The sequence below is a fragment of the Apaloderma vittatum genome, unplaced genomic scaffold, assembly GCF_000703405.1.
Source record: "Apaloderma vittatum isolate BGI_N311 unplaced genomic scaffold, ASM70340v1 scaffold1190, whole genome shotgun sequence".
NCBI classification, from domain to species: domain Eukaryota; kingdom Metazoa; phylum Chordata; class Aves; order Trogoniformes; family Trogonidae; genus Apaloderma; species Apaloderma vittatum.
The window spans coordinates 26,503-45,012 of NW_009694811.1; the positions used below are offsets into that span (position 1 = coordinate 26,503).

Sequence of the window (18,510 nt, forward strand, 5' to 3'; positions counted from 1 at the left end):
AGGAATGGTCCATCAGGATATAAGAGAGCTCAGGGCTTAACTTCAGCTCTCATTTCCACTCCCTTCTTCTCTAGCAATAAAAATACTCTAGCTTTGCCCTTCTGGCTCAAGATTCTCAAGAGCTTTCCAAGCAATAAAGAAGTGATGCAGTTCTGCAGCAAGGAAGTAAAATTACGCTTACTCTGTGAGGATGAAGTGCAGTCAGTATCAAGTGAATTTTCCTCAGGTCACTTAAAAAAAAATCTGTACCACAGCAAAAATAGGATCAGACTTCCTGATCAACCACAAAATTGTTCTTACTATCCCTTTTAGCTTTTGCAATGCTGTTTCATTCTCCTAAGCAATACAAACAAACTAAGGTTAGCTTATCCTGGAGCTGCACTCTCTGGAAGCTTACCCGAGCAAGTTCTCCCCCAAGTTCGTTATTTCTGATGCAGTTTTTCAGAGGGTACAGCAAATGGGCCTTTTTAGAGAGTGAGAAATTCTTCATTAAGCCATGGTTTAGAGATTCCTGCTCTGATCCCTCTATTGCTAAATAGTCTGTGGCAAAGGCAGCCAGAAGAGAGGAGCAAGTTACACGATTTGGCAGTCTAATCATCTTTTATACCACAGGCTGCAAACAGACTTCCTCCAGATTTCTGTGAAAACAAAAGGCCTTGAGTTCATACTCCTTCCCTCCTAAAATGGCCTGTGTCTTTATGTATGATTCCCAAAGTCCTGTCAGGAAAGTTGTGACACAAGTTAATGACTTGTCACAAGGTTATATTGCAGCTTGCCATGACTATAAGTCATTATTTCTAAGCATGCCACCCATTCTAGAGTGCTGGAGCTTCACCGTGTAATGAGGGTGGCCACTTTGTGCAGGGAAAGGTCTTTAGGAGGAGCCTGTCAGCAGGTCATGATACCATGAATACAGCAGAAGGCTACTGCAGTTCCTGTTTTCTAATTAATTTCTGTTTTCTATTCCATGTGTATTATCCTGTCATTCTCCTCTTCCCTTAACATAGGTTCAAGACCAATTTTTTTATAGAGTCCTTCTGTGGAATGACCTTATTACCCTTATATGTCAGCACTCTGCTGACATGCCATTCGCAGAGTCGCTGTGAGAGAACTGATTTCCTGTTCCATGCCAGAAGAATGGCAAGAGGTAAAAGTTGGAGAGGGGTCCGAGCACTGCCAGATACTCTGTGGGCAGCGTTTCCTGCTGGTGTATCGCTCAGCCTTGGACCTCCCCCAGAAATGAAGATATTCAGGAGATAAAGGTTAGGAGGTCTAACACCACTGGATTGTGCCTTGGGGGTGGGCATAGCCTGCGCCAGCCTGAGGCCTCAGTGGAGTGAGCCAAGCAAACCAATCAGTGGAAGGCCACCTAGGTGGACTCACCAATATGTGAAGCTGAATATCTGGAGACCGATGCTTCTGTTAGTGCAACAGCGTTCGCTCTGCGTCGCCCTTCTCATCAAAAGCCAAGGGGAGCCGGTTAGCTCAGTCAGTAGAGCATAGCGCTAACAACGCTAAGGTTGCGGGTTCGATTCCCGTTCGGTCCCCATGTGTTGCCTGATCTAGTCAAGAGGTGGCGTCCCTGGCGGCAGGGAGGCTGGATTAAAATGATCTCTAAGGTCCCTTCCAGCCTAGGACATTCTGTGATTCTGTGATTCTAAGATGGAGCAGATTTCAGTGCACCTCACAGACCTTTCCTGGAATACAACCCAGTGGAAGGTTAGCTTAGGAGGGTGTGTTGCTGGAGAGCTGAGTTTGCTTTCAGATCTGTCACTAATTCAGCACAGATATACGTGTCCCTTATTTAACTGAATTTCTGCACTGGCAGAAGCACCAGCACAAGAATGTTATTTGGGGGATAGGAATGTAGGTTTTTTGGCAATATTAACATCACTTGGACTGTGATCTATAAGACTGTAATTTTTTCCATGATTGTCATAATTTCCTACAGTTCTCTTAGAAATAATAAAAATACATTGGCTTAATTGTGAGAGATCATAGAGTGAGAAGAATTATCTTAAATAGCATCAGTTATACCAGTTTTGATCTGTGGATCAGTTGCACAGGGACAGATTGGCATATGTGTACTCCAGCGCAGGCAGCCCTTAGTGTTCTCTGTGCTTGTCTTATTCCACACAAACCTGGGAAGCCTAAAGCTGTGTGAGGTCATCACCTTGTGATACCTACCAAGAGCAGGGGCAGACTTAAATAGTGCCATGTTTGATCAGTATTTTTCTGAGTAATTTTTATCTGAAAGATACAAACACAAATTACAACTTTTTTTGGTTGGGTTTGTTTTGTTTTGTTTTGTTTTTTTGTCCTGAGAAGCTCTGGGAATATAAAAACTAATTGGTAATTGGGACTACTCCTGAAATCCATGTTAGGTTTCATCTAACAGCCAGTCCTACTTCCCAGGGAATTAAACTCAGCTCCCTAAACTGCCATAAGAGAAAGATGGGATAAATTTTAGGGCTTGGACGTGAGGACTTCAGAGCCAGAATGTCTTGCAGCTGCTTCCAGTTTCACTTCAATCTTTATCTTGGGATGCTGAATAATTGATCACTCCTTAATTATCTGGCTCAGGGTAACCAGAATCTATAATGACTTAAAAGAGTCACATCTCAGTTGGAAATTCTCTTGATACGTCTTTTCTAGTGAAAACCTCATTGTGCTCACACTGCCCTGATAATTACTTGCTCATTATTAAGGGAGGGCAAAAGGCCTAAAACAAGATCTGTGAGCTCAATAAAGTCACTGGTTTTGATAAAAAGGTATGACTGTTCTTAGGAAGTTCCTAATTGAATGCAAACAGCACTTCACATCTCTGAAGCCAAAACAATACAACTGTAAAATGCAATTGTGATCAAATTCTGTCAAACTTCGTATCGACACAATGTAAAATTTTATTTTAAAAAAAAAAGCAGCACTAAAACAGAATAGTGTAGTGAAAATAGGCTTCTCTTCTGTGTGTCACAGCATATTAATAAATAAACAGCGCTGAGTGAAACATGTAACACAGCTGAGGCATAAGTCCGTATTTTTTCAGGTCTTGATTCTGTAACATCACTGAGGAGGTGAGCTGTATCTGAGCTGTATCTCACTTGTTGGAAAGGGCAAAAAGACCCTGACAGCAAAAAAAATCCCATGAAACTAGCTGAGGAAGTCTAGTTTAACAGGATGGCCTGACCTCTGGATAGAAACTGGCAGATACTGTGCTACAGAGCACTTTATTTTTCACTGCACCGTAACATTGAGAAGTAGGGAAAAAAAAAAAGGGATGCTTGGATTACCTCAAAATCATCATCGCTGGAGCTGATCCACTTTCTTCTCCAAGAGCCTGATGTAATCTGTTTAGGTCTTCTTCGTTATCTCAGGAATATTTTTGCTTATGTTCAGTTTGGTGTCAGAACCAGGAGTTACATTCAAAGTGTCATAAAGCAGTAAGGGCTGTGGGGAGCAGCTTATGCCTTTTCCTTTTCCTTTCCCTTTCCCTTTCCCTTTTCCTCCTTTTTCTTTTCCTCCTTTTTCTTTTCCTCCTTTTCCTTTCCCTCCTTTTTCTTTTCCTCCTTTTCCTTTCCCTCCTTTTCCCTTTCCCTTTCCCTTTCCCTTTCCCTTTCCCTTTCCCTTTCCCTTTCCCTTTCCCTTTCCCTTTCCCTGGCATTGCAGTTATTTTGGTGATAAGTCAAATTCACACCGTGGCCCTGGGCATTTGGGCTGCCTGATGAAGTCGGTGGCTCTGAGCTGCCTGTCAGCTGTCTGTGGAGCTGCACAGGCATGAAATGTATCACGCCCAGGAACTCTGTTTCTAAAAGATCAGTATTTAGAAGAATTTAGGAAATATTCTGTTCAAATGTTACTGACGGCATTAGCTGCAGTCATGTACTGTGCTTTAACATGCTACAGAATTACCATTTTTGTGCTGGGTTAAATTTAACCTTGGGAGCTAAGAATTTTGGAGTGACTAGGAATTGGAGATTGGCCATCCTGGGCTACATTTGCCCCCACTTGAGAAGCTGAGGTCAAGTACTAGAAGAATATTAGATTTCAGAAGCCGAAGGAAAGACGGCATTCAAACATACTAATCTAGTAGAACCAAGCACACATAAAACACTGATACAGACAGGAGTAAAACAGCCAGTTGCCAGAGATTTTCAATTTATTTTGACAGTTTTTAATTTTTACGTGTTTTTGAGAGTGGAAAATCTCTATTCCCAGTCATCCCTTTTATCAAAGCTGTATCAAATACAGGACTGTAGGAGTTTGGCTTTAAGGCCATTCCTTCCATTTTAGCAAGAGATTTGGATTTTGCCTCCCAATTTTATTGCATTGGATTTTGTCCGTTTGCAATATAATAATTACTGGCAATTGAAACCCATCAGCAAGCTAACGTACGCCACTGAGCTACGAAGATGCTGAACTGCTGAGGTAGAAGAATATCAAAATGTCAACACGCTGCAATTACAAGCAGCTGTGATAAGTCTGATATAATGACTTCTGTTCACCTTTGAGAATAAAATTGGCAAGTATATAATTTTGTCCTCAACTCTGGCAAAAGGTGCTTATGGAAGGCTTATTTAGGAGTCTATTTTTTCTAATAAAGTCTGAGATAGTATTTTCTCTTGAAGTGCTCGTGGTTTTTTCATATGCAAAAGGCAAGTATTCGTGCTGCCCTTGATTAACAGGCCTGTCCTATGTAAAACACGTGTAACGTTGAGAAGTCTAGGTTATGGTTAGTAATTCAGATAGTAGCAGGAGTTCCATGAAAAGCAACAGGGATGATCGCGGTCTACAGTGTTAGGTAGGAGATGTAAGGAGAAGGCCTTATTTAGGCTGGCAAGAAGCAGTGGAAGACACGGCCGTGTTCTGACAGCTCACATTCCCTGTTAGGAATAAACCTCCAGCTGTCAGGATTGGTGGACATTGGAGTGGATTGCTGGGGGAAGCTCTGTCTTCAGAAGAGTTTAGAACAGCTCAGGCAATGCTCGAGACTGGAATAAGTACAGCCATTCCTGTCTCAGGGCTACGGGACAGAACATGTCGTCCCTTCAGACCCTGCCCCAGTTGTTCTAGTGCTCTTGGCCCAGTCTGATTCACCCTCTCGTAACCACGGGCACAGTTTTGCTGATTTTCTCTACTGACGCAGTTACATAGCACTTAATAGCCTCTCCAGAGCAATGATCACCTCCTTTACAGTCCAAAATCAATCTCTACAGCTGCACAAAACCCAGCCTTAGTGCTGTGAACAGGCTGACTAGGTGAGCCTGTTACTTAAATACTAGTTACACAGTGCCTGTGTTTGCAGAGCATTTTGAAAGTGCATGCCTGGAAACACTCATATTCTCTTCGGTGCTTTCATGTTAGTGGTTAGGCAGATGACTTGCAGGACAGATGACTTTAAACAAGAATTAGACATCTTTAGGGTGGTAATGCCTTCTTGTACACCAGCATTTTTTAAACTGAAGCTTGGGCACAGTGAACTCTCTGTATTTAATAGGGTTTATGGGCAATTACTGTATCATTGCAATGTAATTGTAAGTGCTTTATCAATGACACCAGAGAAGAGCTAGTCCAGAGTGAAAGAATAACCGATCATTTAAAAAAAGTTACAATATCAAAGCCTGAAATTCCTATTCATGGATGTAAGAACCAGTCATGTTGCTCTGTAGCTTTCTTCAACTGGTTTATCCTGCTTGCTTCTGTCAGGCATAGCCACAACACTGAATTCTTTGCTCTAGCTTCTTGTTTAGTCCTTTATACATTTTAATGAGCTACTTTTGCATTTAAATACATTAGCTTATCGGAGGCTGCTTCTTATTTTGCATCTCCTCAGAACTATTGACATCTACTGGCAGGCTTACTGTAGGTTTCTAAATTTCAAAGCTCCAGGATTAGTATTGGTGTTTTAGCCTTGGAACTTGCTCTCTTCAGAATTTTGTTTGGAAATAAGAGGGATAAGAGAATGTGAAGCTTCAAAGCACGATGTGATTTCTTCTTCTGTAAGTTCTTACCTGGTTTTCTATCTTTGTCTCCTTTTTAGGGGTAGGTTTGCATTGTTTGCGTTTAATTTGGTTTACCTTTTCCCGTCCAGATACTTTGCTGCTGTATCAGTGGCAACATGTACTTTATTTAAGACAATGTAAACAGATAAATACAACAACATTTTTGCTGAAAGGCCCATACCCCCGTAGTACTCTATCTGTTTACCAAATCATTGCCTTGGTAAGTACTAGAAAGGCAGAAATTAGAGTACAAATTAATCCTGCACATTAGCTCTTGCATCCGTGAAAATTTCTGTGAAACCTCAAAAAAATTCTGCCCAGAGGACATTTTCTGTATAACAGATGAATGAAGGAGTGGTGAAGAATAATCTCTCCTTGAGGATCATTCTTGGGAGGAAAAACGAGAGGCAGTTGTGCAGCAATATTAACAAGAACAAAACCTGTCTACTTCCATGAAGAAACATCCTGCTTAGACGCCTGGTTTGCTCTCAGTACACTAGTGGTTGGTTTTTTCACTGTGTAAAATAAGTCTTGGTAATGCTCAGACTGCACAGACTAGAAATGATGTTTTTCAGGTTTTTAGGTGAGCCTAGAGAAAATTTGCTACTTCATCCCATCCTAACCCCCGATCCACACACAAATCTTCAAGTTAAAGTTCAAGCTTGAGCTCGCTCGCCTGGCAGAGAGGTTGTTTGACGCTGAAGCTGCAAACACTGTAGAGATGAGTTATCTACCAATTACAACAGCTTATCAACTGCTAATCCAATTAGCCTGGCTGGCTTCACTGTTGCGTGGCTCTCAGTCCTCTCAGGCTCAAGGTAGGCAGTAATTCACAGGCACTGATACAGCTAACACTGGGAGGAAAGACAAGCTCTGAAAATTCTCCTAGAGAAGGATAAGTAAATCACTAACTATCCCAAGGGTAATTTAGATGCTGTGATCACTGGTGCAGGCAGTATGTAATCACATTTTATTGATGACTCGTAAAGATCAGCCTCCCTTTGAGGCTGCCTAGAGTGCAGCTGTGGAGCACAGCTGGAGCGCCGAGCGCGCCATCCCTGGAGACCTGATCCGGCCCTGCTGAGCTCCCCTGGGCGAGGGAAGGGCTGTGAGCCCTTGAGCCTGGGGCTGTGCACCAGCCTGCACTCACGGCGTTGGGTTTACACCACAGCCTTAGAGACAACCCTCTGTAGAGAGTGTGGCAGCTTGCTCGCCCGGAACTTCAGGTGGTGTGATTTTTGGAGGAGAAAGGCAAAGGCTGTGTAAGTGATCTTGTAATAGAAAACGTGTGAATACGGGTTCTGTATAAATAAGCGTTGAAGCTTAAACATTTTATTTAAATTCATGTTTGATCACTTCAGCAACATCATCAGTTCATTTTTAAAAAATGCTGTGCTTCCTTGGACACAGGTTTGGGAAGCCATGTTTCATCTCAGAGTATGTTATCACAGCACTATAAACACCTGAATACAATACTGGAAAAACACTGACGAGAATCTTAGGCTGCTGCAAGGTACCACCCCAACAACTTACAAAGCAATTCCACTTACCACAATAAATGGGATCTCAAATATACGTGGCTAAAATGGATACAAATTCTTTAAATGTGTGAAATGTAAAGTGACTTATTAGACGTGTGGTTTGTGTGTTCTTTTCAATAATAATTTTATATCCTCTCTCTTGCAGGAGGTGAGGTCACCAAGCCCAGATTTGCTCAGTATTTCCATGGCAGCCTGGCCAGTCTTACGATCCGGCCAGGCAAGATTGAGAGTCAGAAAGTGATTTCCTGTTTGCAGGCCTGCAAGGAAGGTCTGGATATTAATTCTCTTGAGAGTCTTGGCCAAGGAATAAAGGTGAGGGATGAACTGACATCATCTTTGATAAAAATTTAGAGCTGATTTATGAAGTGGAAAGCCCGAGGTAGAGTACACACAGTACAAATGTACTCCAAGAAGCGCAATGTAATTTCCCATAAAGTCATGCAAAGAAAAAGCGGAACAGTAGAAGAGCTGTGACACTGCAAGAAAAATGTTTCCATTATTGCAAACCTAGATGCTCAGGAAGTCAGGAGCTGCTGATATTTCAGAATCCATAGGAATTACCAGGCTGTGTTCTCATGCTTATTTTGGTAGTTTTAAAGAAATAGACATGATTCCTAAGAAGTATTGAATTTTGATCTTAAGTAGCTTTAAAACAATGCAAAACACAAGTGGAATATCTTTCATCTAGAGGCAACTCTGAAAGAAGTCCCAATGCAATAATATTGCAAAATTCAATCATATTAGCTAAATATTAGCTGAACTTTTTCATTGTACAAGATAGGAGACTGACCTGAAGTACACACAAACGTCTGCCTAGGTGGTAAGTTGGAGTGGTGTACTATAACCAATATGTCTTCTGAAAACAAGGGTAAAAATGATAATGGAATGTGCAAAGGCAAGGAGGAACTTTGCTAGCCCTAGCTTTGCAAAATGACACACTTACGAGTAAAAGCTATTTTTAAAAGATGCTGCATGCCAAGAGCAGGTAGGGTTTTCTGGAACGCAGGTGTATGTGCCTGTCAGTAAGTTCTTTGCTGGGACTGTACATGAATTAAAGCAGTATATGCTTGGTCCATGGTGCTTAAAAGCATAGTAAGTCCTCATCTATCGTCACACTCGGAAACCTGAAAATGTCTGAGTAGTCTTGTTTCATGGGCTTGGGCAAACCCCTGTTGTACCACCCGCGGCTGCACCACCGTGGCTGATTGGCTTCTCTACTGTACGAGCAGTGCAGCGGGGAAAACAAAGAGGAGGAATTGTTTTCTGCCTGTTCTTTCTGTCACCAAACTTCAAAACATTTTCATTTGCCAAATACAGCTGAGGCATAGTATTTTTTTTAAGTTACTGTTTTCATTTTTACTTCCTCAGCAAGCCCAAAAGTGCGACAGGAAGATGCAAAAATGAAACGAGCAGTCAGAGACTGGTCATGGTAGAGTTTGTTATTGGGGCCGACAGAAGAAAGCTTAGATGAAAGGGAACAGTTGGCACCTGAGCTTAAACAGAAGATTAATAAACAGAAAGTCCTTCTACTGACAAGAATGAACATACCTGATCTCAGACAAGCACGTGTGACAGCGGCACAGCTGATGGTTCTGTGTGGTTATCTTAGCAGATTCAGTGCCAGCAAACTGACGTTGGCAGATGTTTCTGCTGGGAACTCGGGGCTTACGAAGCTCCACCCTTAAGCCACCTAAGAAAGAACAGTAGAGCTGTAATACAGTTTCTGACACAGTAGTGTTGGACTTTTTTTTTTCCTCTGCAGCCTAATTTTCAGGTATCCTAACAGCTCTCAGAAACACTGTCTAAACTGTTGCTATTTTTAGCCTTTTTTAATGAGAAAGACAAAAATGGCTCAGACTAGGGCTTTCTCCAGTCCCTTTGGCAGCACTCCAGCTGTTCTGGCAGCTGAGCTATTAGGTTAACTAGCTAGCCAGAGTCTCCTTTTGCTAATTTTATTCTCCACTACTGCTAGCTGACAGAAAGGAAAAAGAAGTGTGGGCAGGCTGAGACTCTGTTAGTCCTTCTCCTTGTTAAAAAATACCCTTAAGTGTGTTATGACCTTCTTGCGCAAGCGTTAAACCCAGCCCTCCATGTTGTGTTGACAGAGAACTCTGTGCTTCATTCTGTTCCGCACAGTCTATTTGCTGTTTTGCTTTTCAGCCTTTCTCTTTTTAAGGAAGCGTAGACAACCATTGTCTGTACATAACAGAACATGTTCCTATAATCAATATCCACCTTGGAGAAGGGACTGCATGTGAGACAAGGGTGCATTTCGTGGTGTTTTGTGCTGGCAACAGTAGGGTATAAACTCAAGGGGTTAATGTGATTTTCTCTGCAATGCAGATGGTTTGATGAAGCAATTAACAGACCCCAAAAATAGAATCAGGATAAGTATGATGAAGATAAAAATCAATAATTTGCTATGTGAATATAATAGCAGAGTTTCTTGATCAGCAAGACTGTTATGTTCAGTGCAACAGACTAGAGAAGGATCAGAGCTACAAGAATAGTTTTTAATTTTGCCAGGTTTGTTGAGTCACATGAGCAGCTGCCTTTGTGCAAGTAGCTGCCCCATCTTAAATCAGGACACCCTTATTGATCATGAGACAGAGAAAGGAGGATCCCCTTTATTGTGCCTGACGTTAATGAAGATGTAGGAGGCAAATGTTATTGTTTTGTTCATTCATGTTGAAACACATCTCAGAAGAATAGCCCAGGGTAAAGCCCAACAGAAGGCAGGAAGAAAAAAGGTTCTGCATAATACTCTGGTTTAAGCCAATATTTTTATATGGGGATGTGTCTAATCTAAAAAAAATTACATAGCAATAGTAAAAGTGACAGTAGGTTAAGCTTTTGACCTTTATAGATGCAGAAATAGGATCAACAAAGTTGATAAGGCTGGGAAAAGCACAGCAAATTAGAATTGGTTTAGTACAAAATTAATTATAACAGTAGTTAGCCAGACACAAAATAGAGGAGTGATGTGAGTAGATGTTGTAGGGAACAACAACAGTACTCTGTACCTGGTGCCTTAAATACTATTTATATGCATTTCCCCTAGTATCACTTCAATCCTTCCCAGTCAGTCCTTGTCATGGAAGGAGACGACATTGAGAATATAAATCAAGCTCTCCGAAAGGTCTCATACATCAACTCTAGACAGTTTCCTACTGCAGGCGTACGACGTCTCAAAGTCTCATCTAAAGTCCAGTAAGTTATACTTCAACTGAACTGATTAGATTAGAAATTTTTTTTTTTTTTTAATGACTTACTTTTTTTCCTCTGGACATGTAAAAAGAAGAATTTGGGCTAATTTGCATCACTGAATTATACTTTAATGTTATTGAGCATAAAGGATGAATTTCCTTTACTTTCATGCCAATTTACATCGTGGTTATCTTTTGATAATGTCCTTTGAAGAAACTGTTCTAATTTAATTTACTTGTGTTCTATTTAAGGTTTGCAAAACACAGTCTGGACTGAACAGTACTTGTATTTATTACATTCTTATTTTACTGTTCATTTTAAAAAGTTACAGTTTCTTCTGAAACAGCTAGAGGCATGACCTTTTAAAGCAGGCTTATTGCATCTGACAGACAACACAGCTGCCAGAACAGTGTTTGTAGCTAAGCTTGAACCAGTGTGTCTGTCTGTATCCCTATACGGCTGTCATCACTGCAGAACTGCTCTTGGGTGTTACACAGAAATATGTGTCTTTCCGTTTTCATGCAACAATAGCGACAGAACCTGCACAATAATCTTTACAGTTCTACGTAACCCGAGAGCCATCTGCCGCTCCCCAGCTCCCCGGGGGCACATCTTGGTTGCAGCAAGTTGTACAGTGCAGGGAAAGCAGAGCTCTAGAATGAAAATAAACATCGGTTCTGCGAACTCTCATCTACCTCACGTGCAGTTCATGCTGAGTAACAGGTTTAGTCTCGTGCTGTGGGCTGACCACACCAAGTGTTTGGGGAGCATCTTCTAACGTAGCGTCACTGGGAGCAGCCCGGGTCACACACTCCGAGGCTGGCCCAAGCCTTGTGCCAAGGTGAGGTGAGGTAGAGTCTGTCAGTAGATTCATTTCCAAAAACCAGTGTTATTTCAGATGAAAATGCCCATATAGGCCCCTTTCGTGCCCCATAAATGCTGGGGGAGGGACAGAATGAGCTAATGATGGGTCTGATTTAAATGGATGAATTAGGTCCTTCTGTTTGCATATGACAAGGTAACCATATTATATTCATTAGATACCACTTTGAGAATTTAATAGTAGATTTCCTAAAGTTCGATGTTACCATCTAATTAACTTTTTTTAAAAAACATTTGCTACTTTGTTAAATGCCAGTTAAACATCAAAATGTTGTTCTCCTAGTGGCATTGCACTGGAGAGCGAGCTTGTTGCTCGTCTCTTTGCTGAGCTCTCCCTGCACAAATCCAGTAGCTGTGACTGTGGGAGGGGGCGAGAGGAGCAGAGCTCTCACTGTCGCTGCTGCTTGGTGTTACGTGGTGGAGCAGGTGCGCGTCCTTATGTGTGTCCAAGGGCAGAACAGACGGATCTGAGACAATACAAAAGGATGAGCCCTCAGCTGGGGTTTGGGCAGTGCAAGCGCCACACACCTCTGATGTGCGATGTGTTACATGCAGTTAATGAATAATATATTTTTCAGATGTTTTGGTGAAGATGTCTGCATTAGTATCCCAGATATAGATGCGTATGTAATGGTGTTTCAGGCCAATGAGCCCAAGATTACAATTAGTGGGATGGACCACTTTGCTAGACCGGCCGCACAGTTCGAAAGTGCAAGAGGTGTTGTGTTGTTCCCTGACATCAGGATTGTCAGCACCGTCACTAAAACGGAGCATCCAGTGGACTTAAAAGAACACGACAGAGGTTTGTGGATTTCTTTTAAATATTATTATTCCATAACGTGACCCCTCAACGTGTTTTTCTAAAGCATAGTGCAAACCTGTAACACAAAGGAAGTCACTCAGATTAATTCAGGCAGCAGTAATGCTGTACTTAAGAGGTTCAATTAAACACATTGAAAAAGGTGTTAGCTAGTGACAGCTCAGTGTGTGCTTCAAAAAAAAAAGCAGCTGTTCCATTTAGCATCCATTTGCCTAGTTCAGAATAATTCTTTTCCATTCTTCTATACATATTCCATTGAATAATGTTTTTTCTTTAGAATCTCTCTATTTGTAAATAATTTTGTTAATTGTACTGATACATTGGAAAGCGGTAATTGACTCATTTAGTTTTAGTCTGTTGTTATGTTTCCAGCTCTGCTGCTGGTTTGTGGGTGATACCTGAGAAAGTAATTTTGTGCCTCTGTTTCTCACCTATATAAACTAAAATAATTTTCAAAGATTTTTTCAATGATGACACTTTATTCTAATGCTAAGCAATATATGTACTATTATTCAGCACTAGGTGAACTTTCAAAAATATAAATAAGGTTTATATTTTAAAGGAATCTTCCTTATGGATGTATGTGCCTGAAGTAAATGAAAAGCCTGGTAGTCTGAGGAATCATTCTAAACAATATTTGTTAGGCTGGAACAAGCAGCAGCTAGATGCACATCTCTTGAAAAGATAAAACCATTAATGATGTGCAAGTGGAGGGGCAGGGATTCCCTGAAGCCAGGCTCTGTAATGATGCTGCTTATCGCTTGCCTGAAACTGCATCTGTCCTCTGAAGGCTGGAAAGTCAATATCAACAGCATGCAATTACAGTACGTAAAACAACAACAAAAAAGAATTCTTGCATAGAAAAGATCATTATCCATCAGCTAAGACACGATGCATATGTGATGCTCCATGTCCCTAAATGTTACGACATCCTCAAAACTGTTCAGTGAATTAAGAACTACTGCCTTCCAGGTTAGTCTTTAAATTTCATCTATCTCAGTTGGGAATCTGGGGCGTAGGACACTTGTCTGTGCCTTCCATCTCCATGCACCCCCTGAAGTGAAATGTGAATAACGGGCACTAAGTTCCAAGACTGCGGTCTCTGTGTCTGTGGTACCCTCAGGGAGCTGGCTAAGCAGCCTTGCCAGACACTCCGTGCTAGGTTGACCAGAGAATTAAAATACTAAATCGATATGCCTCTCTTTTTCCAGTCACAGAATTATTTTTTAAAAAATCACACATCCTGAAGGCTAGGCAGTTTTTTAAGCCAAATTCTCTAAGTAAGTCACACAACACAAGATCTTAACGTTTAGGATAATACCATGTTCTTGGCTAGATGGTCGTGTTCTTTGTCATGCAAATTCTTTATGGGCCATAGATTAACTGAGCAAATCAGCCAAGCAGAGATATATCTGACATGTACTTTTCCGCTTCAGTTTTCTTTGAGAAAAGAATGAATGTGTGGTACCAACCTGATATAAATACAGTATTGAAAACCAGAATTGTTTACATGAATTTATTTCCAGGATTAAATCTCACTTTTCTATTACCAGTAGTGTTCTTGAATGCCTTTTATTACAGAGCAATACATTTTCTATCCATCTCACTAGGTATTTGTAGGCCTCCATCATCATAGCACCTGAACAGGCAAGACACTTCTCTTTTGGTTTGCTTTAAGTCTGATGTGTTTAATATCGGCAAAAACCAATTGAGCCATCTTTGCAAAAATTGAAAGCCCTGATGCAAAGCGCATAAAATGACTGAGCCGTTGTGTGATCATTTATCTTAGTTTCTTCTTTTTCTTCTTCATGGTATATGCCATGTATTCACAGCCAAGAAGCCAGTGGTGTTAGAAGAAATGCTCCACAACTTGGATTTCTGTGATATTTTGGTGATTGGAGCAGAACTAGATCCTGAACAAGAGTGTTTAGAACTAGATCGCGTGGCGCTTCAAGGGAAACATCTAGACGCCACAAATTCCACAGCAGGATATTCAATCTACGGTATGTTCATGGACTTTCCCTTTTTTCTTCCCACCAGCAATTACATTGTTGGAATGAAGGGACTAATGTAAAAGAAATTAGACAGAAAACTGTGATGCAGGAGATTCTGCATCTGAAAAAGCATCGTCCCTTCTCGATCTCTGGGTGTGCTGTGTTTATCTGTTGGAATGCAGCACAGCTTTGTCTTGATCTCAGCATCCCTCCAGCCAATAAAGAAAACAGCAACGCTGTTGGTTTTTTTTAAAACGCGGGCGTTCCTGAACACCATCACAGCGGAACATGGGAATGAGGGGCTTCCTCAGTTCTCCTGCACAGTGCTAGCAACTCCCTGGCCAATTTTTTTTTCAATTCCCTCTCCATTGTGGACCTATGTGCATTATTTAGCATTAGGCTCTCTCAAGGAATATTTGATGTGCTGCCATTTTCAGATCATTGTGCCAGATTTTGTATTTTCGGTGAATGTTTGATTTCTGCTGTACAGCACAGAGCATTTTTTTTACGTAGCATCTCCTTGAGATTATTACTGCTCTACCACCATTTCAGGTGTGGACAGCATGCACAACTATGAACAGGTTCTTCGGCAGATTCGCTATCGCAACTGGTACACTTCTGCCACCTTTGACAGAAAGTTCAAAGTCAAGTGCTCAGAACTAAATGGACGTTACGCTAGCAACGAATTTAACTTGGAGGTAAGCAATCATTTCGTCAAGTTTTCTTATCCAGCACTGGGGCTGAGCACTAGCCTTATCTTCAGTGGCATCAAGTTTCCTTTAAAATGTGTAAAATGATTGACATGTTCTGGTAACTATAATCAAATAGAGGAAGAATTCTAAGTTCCATTCAGTAAGGAAGTTGACTTCTCCTGTGGATAGACCTCAGGGTCGGTCTGTGTTCTGCTGCAGATATAAGAATACAATCCTTCCCATGAACTCTGCTAACACAGAGAATTACTCACGCTCAAACAGAGTGGAGGCTTTTTTCATGACATAAAATCTCCTGCAGGTCTAAAGTAAAGCCTTACAGCTTCATTAATGTCCTTAGCCTAGTTGTTGTTTTTTTTAACTTAACTTGATATATTTTTCTTTCCTGCAGCATTCACCTTTTCAATTTTTCCCAGCCCTACCCCGTTGCAATAAGTTTTATAATTTGTTCTTCATCAGATGGAGATAATTCCTAATCCCCTGTATTTTTCACTGGCATACAAATAGTGAATTTGACCTGTAAGATCTGTGTAATAGTGTTCCCATCTGCTGGTGAACCTCATCATTCAGTGTAACGTGTGGAGCCAGCAGGTGTGGAATATAGAGCACTTTTTAGTGTCAGAGCTCTTGTTTTTCTTTCATGCCAGGTTAATATTCTACACAGCTCCAACTCCATGGACCATGCAAGCCATATGATAGTACAACCGCAATTTCTCCAGTCTGTCCACCACCCAGAAGAAAGCGTCAGTGCTGTTCACAACTCAGGTATGTGGTGACTTCACGGAGACTACTTATCGTGATGCTGGTACGTTGTCTTGTTTCTAGCATTCACGGGTACGATGGATAATATTTATGCTCATATTATCTTTCTACATCTGTATTTCTACAACATACTGATTTCTGCCCACCCCTTTCTAAACAAAATGAAGAGATGTTTGTATTATTTTTTTAAATGTATAATTGCTGCAGTATTTCTGTTAACTGCTGTCCAGGCTGCAGTGTGAAGCTCTCTCTAGACAAGATAGGTCCATCTAGCCATGTGCAGGGACCATTAGTGTGTGTGTGTATATATATATTATTTTATGTGTGTGTGTGTGTATATATATATTGAATATAGAATTTAACTGGAATTTTTAGTCTATGTGAGTTGAAATATACACCCAAATCTGAAGCCTTTTCAGCAAAGTTAAACTTAGTGCAAAGATACCTGATCAGATGCTGGGTTCTGAAATCCTTTTAGCTGAATGATACATATGTAAAGAAGTAGAACTGATGTAAATTGCAGGTAGTTATAAGTAGTTATATACAGTTAGGCTTAGGAAATTACTGTACTTGTTTGTGCACTTGTACAGACATTTTACTAAAATGAAACTGAAATTTTACAAAATGAACTACTGCAAACTACTTCTTTCTTCCTTCCTTTAATATTGTTCTGATTTCAGAGTTTCATTCTTACAGGCAGGGCAAGGCAATAAAATGGGGTATAGAACTACTATAGCTCCTGGAACTGGAGTACCTTGGTAGAAGAGGTATGTGGAAAGTGGCAGCACTTCTCCACTAACCTAATTATGGAACTGATAATAGAAGAGTCAGTAGTTCAGAGAGATTTCTTCCTGTGACCACATGGAGACAGAGGCTTTTCAGTGATTCTCTTACTGATTCGGCACTGAATTGGCTACTTGTCTTCTGCAGTAAAGTGGGCATATTCCTTTTTTAGTTGTGATTTATAGTACTCATTATGAAATATCTGTAAACACCACTTGTGCACGCTCTGCCTTCTGAGTAGGTGGGCACTAGTCAACACTATCTGCAGTCCCAGGCACACGGCAGAGGGCTGTGGTGATTCTCAAGCCAAAGAAGCCAAAGAAAATGTATTTAGTGTTTTGTAGGCAATTTGTTCCACAAATATAACCCCATTCCTTCTTCCTCCTTTTGTTCTAGTTGTTCCCAGTGTGGCTACTGTTGTTATCATAATCTGTGTGAGCATCCTCATTTTCATCATAACCTTGGGGGTGTACCGAATCCGGACAGCTCACCAGCACAGCTCTGCAGACAGCGAGGGAAGTAAAGAAAATGAGATGGATTGGGATGATTCTGCCCTGACCATTACCGTCAACCCCATGGAGGTAACTCAGGTTTAGTGTTACATCATGTTAGTACCAGGAGTAAGCTGGTAGCTTATGCATCAGTGAGTTTTAAGACTTTTTCAGAGTACACTTGGCAGAACCATTGTATGTATGTACACCCAGGACCCCACCTCAGTTTTCAGTGCTATACACCGTGGTAATATGTAACTGAGCACTTAATATTCGTTGTCATGTTTAATTACTAAATAGGAAGATGAAGAATTCTTGGATACACCACCATGTCCTCTCCATCCATATTTCCACCCTAGGCACCTAAGATGATACAGTTTTTAAGTTTTAATTAGGAACTAATACACTAAAAGGAGGGGAAATGATCAGCAGTTTAAAGAAACTGACATCAAAGGGTTAAATTTTGGCAGCTTGAGTAACAAAGATACTGCTTATTGACATTCCATTCTCGTTTGAGTTGGGTTTGATTATTTGCTGCTGAATCATATCATGTTTGATGCCCAACAGCCACATAGTGATGGGAAGCAGGTTTTCCCAGCACGTTAGCATTTCTAGATGTGCAATGAATGCTCACAGCCACTGGCTAGCGAGAAGGCACTTCTACTGTCTCTCATTTCTTTAAATGTACTGTAGAAATATGAAAAGCCTCACCAGGCAGAAGAGGAGAGCGAGGAAGAAGACATGGAAGATGAAGAGGAAGACACGACCAGTGCTGAATCAGATGAAAGCGAAGAGGAGGAAGAAGAGGAGGAGGAGGAAGAGGAAGTGATTGTCCAAAAGCGAGACAAACAGAGTGCCACCAGGCAAGAGCAGTTGGAGTGGGATGATTCCACGCTCTCGTACTAACAGCCCTCCAGCCATATTGCTCTTTTGTAACAACCAATACAATGTTGTTGTTTTTCCCAGAGTCTATGAATTCATTGACAGGATTTGAACTTCTGCTTGCCTATAACGGTTTTGCCCATGAAGATCTTGTTGTAGTAATTGTAATGATAGAACTGACCCTTTTCTTACAAAGCCCAGAGAAAACGTCACAAACGTACCGGCATCGCCAGTAATAAAGTAATCCAGAACTTGATCTGTTAGCAAGCGTAGTTCTCAATTTCCTGTTTCTGTACCACAGAGATGTGACAAAACTCCTGTCACTCGGTCCATAGAGGTTTTTGCCTTTGCTATTTTTTTTTGTCATACAGGATTGATTTCAGCTTGTTATGAAGAATTAACTGTATGAGTCCAAATAACAATTGCCATTTGACCTCAC

At 41.0% G+C, this 18,510-nt stretch overlaps 1 protein-coding gene across 1 annotated transcript in view; it reads left to right on the forward strand.

The window, feature by feature from the left end:
- Nucleotides 1-18,095, forward strand: part of LOC104273475 (calsyntenin-2-like) — a gene marked incomplete at its 5' end in the record, with an annotated part of 22,415 nt that extends 4,320 nt beyond the window's left edge. The window contains 8 exons of the mRNA XM_009868819.1: nucleotides 7,686-7,852; nucleotides 10,602-10,750; nucleotides 12,208-12,431; nucleotides 14,282-14,452; nucleotides 14,996-15,141; nucleotides 15,801-15,918; nucleotides 17,095-17,279; nucleotides 17,883-18,095. Of these exons, the coding sequence (XP_009867121.1) occupies nucleotides 7,686-7,852; nucleotides 10,602-10,750; nucleotides 12,208-12,431; nucleotides 14,282-14,452; nucleotides 14,996-15,141; nucleotides 15,801-15,918; nucleotides 17,095-17,279; nucleotides 17,883-18,095 (1,373 nt within the window). The remainder of the gene's footprint in view (nucleotides 1-7,685; nucleotides 7,853-10,601; nucleotides 10,751-12,207; nucleotides 12,432-14,281; nucleotides 14,453-14,995; nucleotides 15,142-15,800; nucleotides 15,919-17,094; nucleotides 17,280-17,882) is intronic.
- Between the last annotated feature and the right edge of the window lie 415 nt (nucleotides 18,096-18,510).